Source organism: Oncorhynchus clarkii, chromosome 19 (genome assembly GCF_045791955.1).
Source record: "Oncorhynchus clarkii lewisi isolate Uvic-CL-2024 chromosome 19, UVic_Ocla_1.0, whole genome shotgun sequence".
Classification (NCBI taxonomy): domain Eukaryota; kingdom Metazoa; phylum Chordata; class Actinopteri; order Salmoniformes; family Salmonidae; genus Oncorhynchus; species Oncorhynchus clarkii.
Window position 1 is genome coordinate 5393713 of NC_092165.1, and position 7500 is coordinate 5401212.

At 45.2% G+C, this 7500-nt stretch overlaps 1 protein-coding gene across 1 annotated transcript in view; it reads right to left on the reverse strand.

Moving 5' to 3' along the window:
* LOC139375515 (multiple PDZ domain protein-like) overlaps positions 1-7500 on the reverse strand; it is a 108160-nt gene that overhangs the window by 22318 nt on the left and 78342 nt on the right. The window contains exons 23-25 of the mRNA XM_071117348.1: positions 7352-7463; positions 1342-1426; positions 167-411 (exon numbers count right to left, since the gene is read on the reverse strand). Coding sequence (XP_070973449.1) covers positions 167-411; positions 1342-1426; positions 7352-7463 — 442 coding nt within the window. The remainder of the gene's footprint in view (positions 1-166; positions 412-1341; positions 1427-7351; positions 7464-7500) is intronic.

Genomic DNA, 7500 nt, shown 5'->3' on the forward strand with positions numbered 1-7500 from the left:
CTTTGTATCTGTGCCATCCTGTATTCTGTGACAGCATGGGCAGCTCCATTCACGGCTGTCTGCATTGAAACTTCTACGAGTCATTAAAACAAACTGAAAGAGGGGCATACTGCCACCTGCAGTGTGGTGTCTCTTTCTCTAATCTCTCTCACACACACTGACTCACCTCCAGTAGCTCATCTCCCACGCGTATCCGACCGTCTCGCCCCGCCGCCCCCTGGGGGTCGACCCCGGCCACGTAGACGCCGAGGTGGGCTCTGGAACCATCCCTGTCCTCGGTCAGGCTGAGACCCAGACCAGGAACCAGACCCTGTCCCGGGGCCTCGGTGCTAGTGACTCCACGGGGACTCTTCTCCAGTTCTATCATATGGAGCTCACCTGGCAGACCTCCATACCTGGACATCATCTTCTCTGTGTGGGGGGGGACGGGGACGGGGACGACGACAGAGAGGAAGCAGTAGAGATATAGAGAAAGAGAGAGAGAATGAAACACAAAAGGATTGAAGTAGGAAATGAAGGCCGTGTTCACCTTCAGAATCAACGTCATATTGCTTATTCTGGTTCAGTGTCTAGGGGACTAGTGGTTATTCTGGTTCAATCCCCTCCTGTCAGTGTCTAGGAGACCAGTGGTTATTCTGGTTCAATCCCCTCCTGTCAGTGTCTAGGAGACTAGAGGTTATTCTGGTTCAATCCCCTCCTGTCAGTGTCTATGGGACTAGTGGTTATTCTGGTTCAATCCCCTCCTGTCAGTGTCTAGGAGACTAGTGGTTATTCTGGTTCAATCCCCTCCTGTCAGTGTCTAGGAGACTAGTGGTTATTCTGGTTCAATCCCCTCCTGTCAGTGTCTAGGAGACTAGTGGTTATTCTGGTTCAATCCCCTCCTGTCAGTGTCTAGGGGACTAGTGGTTATTCTGGTTTAATCCCCTCCTGTCAGTGTCTAGGGGACTAGTGGTTATTCTGGTTCAATCCCCTCCTGTCAGTGTCTAGGAGACTAGTGGTTATTCTGGTTCAATCCCCTCCTGTCAGTGTCTAGGAGACTAGTGGTTATTCTGGTTCAATCCCCTCCTGTCAGTGGTTATTCTGGTTCAATCCCCTCCTGTCAGTGTCTAGGAGACTAGTGGTTATTCTGGTTCAATCCCCTCCTGTCAGTGTCTAGGGGACTAGTGGTTATTCTGGCAGGCCTATAGTGATGTGTGTGATGTGTGTGTGGTGTGTGTGTGTGTGTGTGTGTGTGTGTGTGTGTGTGTGTGTGTGTGTGTGTGTGTGTGTGTGTGTGTGTGTGTGTGTGTGTGTGTGTGTGCGGCGTGTGTGTGTGTGTGTGTGCGCGTGTGTGTAACCCACTCCAGCTGTCGTCTTCCGTGTCTCTCCGTGTGATTGGTGCAGAGACAGTTGTGGGGCTTCTCCTGACCATCCTATTGGCTGTCGGCTGAAGACGCGGGGACAAACACAGGAAAACAGGGTGTGTTCAAAACAAACACACCACATATAGATATACACATGTAGACAGGTCTGTATTAGTGGTAGTGAGAGGCTGTGCAGTATATGAATACAGGGTATGTATGTTTTTAAGGGTTATGGTTAGGGGGGGGCACACACAGTCTCACACACAGGTGTACAAACCTTAAATGGAGTAGGGGTGAAGGGGTTGGCGGGGGAGAGACTAAGGAACAGACCACTGTGACTCTCTGGCATCTATATACAGGGCCACACAGGGAATACACACCACATACAGAGTACAGAGTACAGACTTATAAAGGTATAGTTCTGTCTCTACGAGGAAAACACATGGGAATCAACAACACAGCCTAGACGTGACACAACAACCGCACGACTACCAGCAACGCGTCTAAGTACAAAGATCTGGATAGATTATGCACCTGTTTTAGCATTGATGTGCCCTCTAGCCAACTCTTTGTTTCTAGTGAACAAAACATAGAGTTGCATAGCTGTTCTATATTCTAACATCAAATGCTATGGTACATAGATCCACATTCTACACAGAATATATATCTTATTCTAATACAACAAACAAAAAATGGGAAGACATAAGGAATTACAAACCCTGTTGTTCGGTGAGTCCCTGTGTGATGCTGAGGCTTGCCTCTCATGGTTGGAGAGCACAGGAGAGGCCTGATGGGAAGAAGATATGAGACAGAGAGACAGAGAGACAGAGAGAGAGAGAGAGAGAGAGAGAGAGAGAGAGAGAGAGAGAGAGAGAGAGAGAGAGAGAGAGAGAGAGGGACAGAGAGAGAGAGAGAGAGAGAGAGAGAGAGAGGGACAGAAAGACAGAGAGAGAGAGACAGAGAGAGAGACAGAGAGAGAGACAGAGAGAGAGACAGAGAGACGTCACATGATATCAGAGGACTTGTATGTGTGTGCGTGCATACATGTGAGTGGCAATTCTAAACTAAACCGACCTGTGATGTGTGTTGTCCAGTCTGTACCAGGAAGACAACAGGGTCTCCAGCACTACGGATGGCCTCCACTGCCTGCTCATGGCTGGCATCTCTCAGATCCATGCCTCCTACCTGATCAATCAGCAATAAATCAACCAATCAAATGCATTCCCGAAGCCCTTTTTACATCAGCAGTGCATTACAGTTAATCGGCCTAGACTTCAAAGAGCAAGCAGAAGAAAAAGTAGAAGAAGAAGAAGAAGTAGAAGTAGAAGAAGAAGAAGAAATAGAAGAAGTAGAAGAAGAAGAAGCAGAAGTAGAAGAAGTAGAAGAAGAAGAAGCAGAAGTAGAAGAAGTAGAAGAAGACATAGAAGTAGAAGAAGTAGAAGAAGAAGAAGCAGAAGTAGAAGAAGTAGAAGAAGACGTAGAAGTAGAAGAAGTAGTAGAAGAAGTAGAAGAAAAAGTAGAAGTAGAAGAAGACGTAGAAGTAGAAGAAGTAGTAGAAGAAGTAGAAGAAAAAGTAGAAGTAGAAGAAGTAGTAGAAGAAGTAGAAGACGTAGAAGTAGAAGAAGTAGTAGAAGAAGTATAAGAAACAGTAGAAGCAGAAGAAATAGAAGAAGCAGAAGAAGTAGAAGAAGTAGATGAAGAAAAAAGATGAAGAAGAATCAAGTGATGTGTGGCCAGGGAAACTCACCAGAAGGAAGAAACACACACACACACACACCTCTTTAATGAACACTCATCACAAACATATACATATACATACACAAACACACACCCCATCCTCTCCCCTCTCCCTCTCCCTTCTCCTCTCTCCATACCTCCAGTATCCTGTCTCCAGTCTTCAGGGTGCCGTTGTGTCCAGCAGGGCTGTCTGGTGTGATGTGTTTAATGAACACTCCTCTCATCACCTCTCCACTGCTCAGCCTGCTGCCCATCCCTCTACCTCCCATGATACTGATGCCCAGAGACTGGCCTGAAGAACGCATCAACTTGACCCTGCATGGGGGGGCGGGAGTGGAAAGACAGAGAGAAAGAGAGAGACAGAAAGAGAGAGAGAGAGAGAGAGACAGAGAGAGACAGAGAGAGAGAGAGAGAGAGAGAGAGGGATATGCGTCAACAGCAACATTGGGAAAATCCTCTGTATTATCATTAACAGCAGACTTGTACAGCAGACTTGTACATTTCCTCAGTGAAAACAATATACTGAGCAAGTGTGAAATTGTTTTTTTTTACCAAATTACCGTAAAACAGACAAACAAAACAAAGGCAAAGTCTTGTCTTTGTTGATTTCAAAAAAGCTTCTGACTCCATTTGGCACGAGGGTCTGCAAATTGACGGAAAGCTGTGTTGGGTGAAACACATTATAAAATCCATGTACACAAACAACAAATGTGGAGTTAAAAATTGGCAAAAAACATTCACATTTCTTTCCACAGGGCCGTGAGGTGAGACAGGGATGCAGCCTGAGCCCCACCCTCTTTGAAAAATGTAGACTCTGCATGCAGAATTCTGCAAAAACATCATCTGTGTACAATGTAAAACACCAAATAATTCATGCAGAGCAGAAGAGCCCTCTAAGCAAGCTGGTCCTGGTCTGTCCTCTAAGAAGCTGGGACTCGGTTCACCAACACAAACAGACCCCACAGAGCCCCAGGACAGAAACACAGTTAGACCCAACCAAATCCCGAGAAAACAGAAAGATAATTACTTGAAACATTGAAAAGAATTTACTAAAAAAATAGCAAAATGGAATGCTACTTGGCCCTAAACAGAGAGTACACAGTGGCAGTGGCAGAATACCTGACCACTGTGACTGACCCAAAATTAAGCAAAGCTTTGACAATGTACAGACTCAGTGAGCATAACCTTGCTATTAAGATAGGTTGCTGTAGGCAGACATGGCTCTCAAGAGAAACTGAGCTGCACTTCCAAACCTCCTGCCCAATGTATGACCATATTAGAGAGACATATTTCCCTCAGATAAAACAGACCCTAAAAGAATTCGAAACAAATCCAATTTTGACAAATTCCCATATCTACTGGGTGAAATACTAAAGTGTGCCATCACAGCAGCAACATTTGTGACCTGTTGCCACGAGAAAAGGGCAACCAGAGAAGGACAAACAACATTGTAAATACAACCCATATTTATGTTTATATATTTTCTCTTTTGTACTTTAACTATTTGCACATTGTTACAACACTGTAACAAGAAAGTATTCAGACCCCTTGACTTTTTAAAAATGTTGTTAGGTTACAGACTTATTCTCAAATGGGTTAAATTACAAAAAAATCAATCTACACACCCCATAATGACAAAGCGAAAACTGGTTTTTAGAAATGTTTGCAAATTAAAGTGTTCAGACCCTTTGCGATGAGACTCCAAATTGAGCTCAGGTCCATCCTGTTTCTATTGACCATCCTTGAGATGTTTCTACAACTTGATTGGAGTCCACCTGTGATACATTCAATTGATTGGACATGATTTGGAAAGGCACACACCTGTCTATATATGGTCCCACAGATTGGCAGTGCATGTCAGAGCAAAAACTAAGCCATGAGGTGGAAAGAATTGTCCATAGAGCTCCGAGACAGGATTGTGTGTGATATTGGGGAAGGGTACCAAAAAATGTATTCAGCATTGAAGGTCCTCAAGAACACAGTGGCCCCCATCATTCTGAAATGGAAGATTTTTGGAAGCACCAAGACTCTTCCTAGGGCTGACCGACTGGCCAAACTGAGCAATCGGGGGAGAAGGTCTTTGGTCAGGGAGGTGACCAAGAACCTGATGGTCACTCTGACAGAGTTCCAGAGTTCCTCTGTTGAGATGGGAGAAACTTCCTGAAGGACAACCATCTCTGCAGCACTCCACCAATCAGGCCTTTATGGTAGAGAGGTCAAACGGAAGCCACTCCTCAGTAAAAGGCACAGGACAGCACGCTTGGAGTTTGGGGTATTGAGTTTGCCAAAAGGCACCTAAAGGACTCTCAGACCATGAGAAACAAGATTCTCTTGTCTGATGAAACCAAGATTGAACTCTTTGGCCTGAATGCCAGGCGTCATGTCTGGAGGAAACCTGGCTCCATCCCTACGGTGAAGCATGGTGGTGGCAGCATCATGCTGAGGGATGTTTTTCAGTGGCAGGGACTGGGAGACTAGTCAGGATCGAGGGAAAGATGAACGGGGCAAAGTACAGAGAGATCCTTGAAGAAAACCTGCTACAGAGCATTCAGGACCTCAGACTGGGGTGAAGGTTCACCTTCCTACAGAACAACAACCCTAAGCACACAGCCAAGACAACACAGGAGTGGCTTCATGGATCAGTCTCTGAATGTCATTGAGTGGCCCAGCCAGAGCCTGGACTTGAACCCGATCTAACATCTCTGGAAAGCTGAAAGCAACCTGACAGAGCTTGAGAGGATCTGCAGAGAACAAGGGGAGAAACTCCCCAAGTACAGGTGTGCCGAGCTTGTAGCGTCATACCCAAGAAGACTGGAGTCTGTAATCGCTGCCAAAGGATCTTCAACAAAGTAAAGGGTCTGAATACTTATTGAAATGTGATGTTTTAGAAATTTGCTAAAAATTCTAAAAATGATGTGATGTCATTATAGGGTATTGTGATGTCGTTATAGGGTATTGGAATGTCGTTATAGGGTATTGTGATGTCGTTATGGAGTATTGCGATGTCATTATAGGGTATGGTGATGTCGTTATAGGGTATTGTGATGTCGTTATGGGGTATTGTGATGTCATTATAGGGTATTGTGATGTCGTTATGGAGTATTGCGATGTCATTATAGGGTATTGTGATGTCATTATAGGGTATTGTGATGTCGTTATGGGGTATTGTGATGTCATTATAGGGTATTGTGATGTCGTTATGGAGTATTGCGATGTCATTATAGGGTATTGTGATGTCATTATAGGGTATTGTGATGTCGTTATGGGGTATTGTGATGTCATTATAGGGTATTGTGATGTCGTTATGGAGTATTGCGATGTCATTATAGGGTATTATGATGTCATTATAGGGTATTGTGATGTCGTTATGGAGTATTGCGATGTCATTATAGGGTATTGTGATGTCATTATAGGGTATTGTGATGTCGTTATGGGGTATTGTGATGTCATTATAGGGTATTGTGATGTCGTTATGGAGTATTGCGATATCATTATAGGGTATTGTGATGTCATTATAGGGTATTGTGATGTCGTTATGGGGTATTGTGATGTCATTATAGGGTTTTATGATGGCATTATAGGGTATTGTGATGTCGTTATGGAGTATTGCGATGTCATTATAGGGTATTGTGATGTCGTTATGGAGTATTGCGATGTCATTATAGGGTATTGTGATGTCATTATAGGGTATTGTGATGTCGTTATGGGGTATTGTGATGTCATTATAGGGTATTGTGATGTCATAAGGCTGTAACATACAATTTTGGAAAAAGTCAAAGGGTTCTGAATGCACTGAGAGATTTAGACCTTTAGACAGGGATAAACAGGGTGAAGGTGTGTGTGCCTGGCAGCCTGACCAACCAGCCGCTGTGGGAGAGACAGGGATAAACAGGGTGAAGGTGTGTGTGCCTGGCAGCCTGACCAACCAGCCGCTGTGGGAGAGACAGGGATAAACAGGGTGAAGGTGTGTGTGCCTGGCAGCCTGACCAACCAGCCGCTGTGGGAGAGACAGGGATAAACAGGGTGAAGGGGGTGGTGTGTGTGCCTGGCAGCCTGACCAACCAGCCGCTGTGGGAGAGACAGGGAGAAACAGGGTGAAGGGGGTGGTGTGTGTGCGTGCGCGAGTGTCACAACGAGTGTGTATTAACTGTGCACTACAGCGTTCGACTATAAAGAAGGACAGCAACGTTCACTAACCTTCTAGGTTGAGCCCAACTGAGGTTAGTAGGATAAACCGACATCTCGTCCTCTCTCTCTTCTTCCTCTCTCACCTCCTCCTCCTCCTCTCGCTTCCTCTCCACTTTCTTCTCTTCCTCTCTCACTCCATCCACACCTCTCCTCTCCTTCAGTGGTACGGGTGAGGGTGGGGGTTTAGGGATTAGGCTACAGGGAAAAAGATCACATGCTTTATAAACAGTAA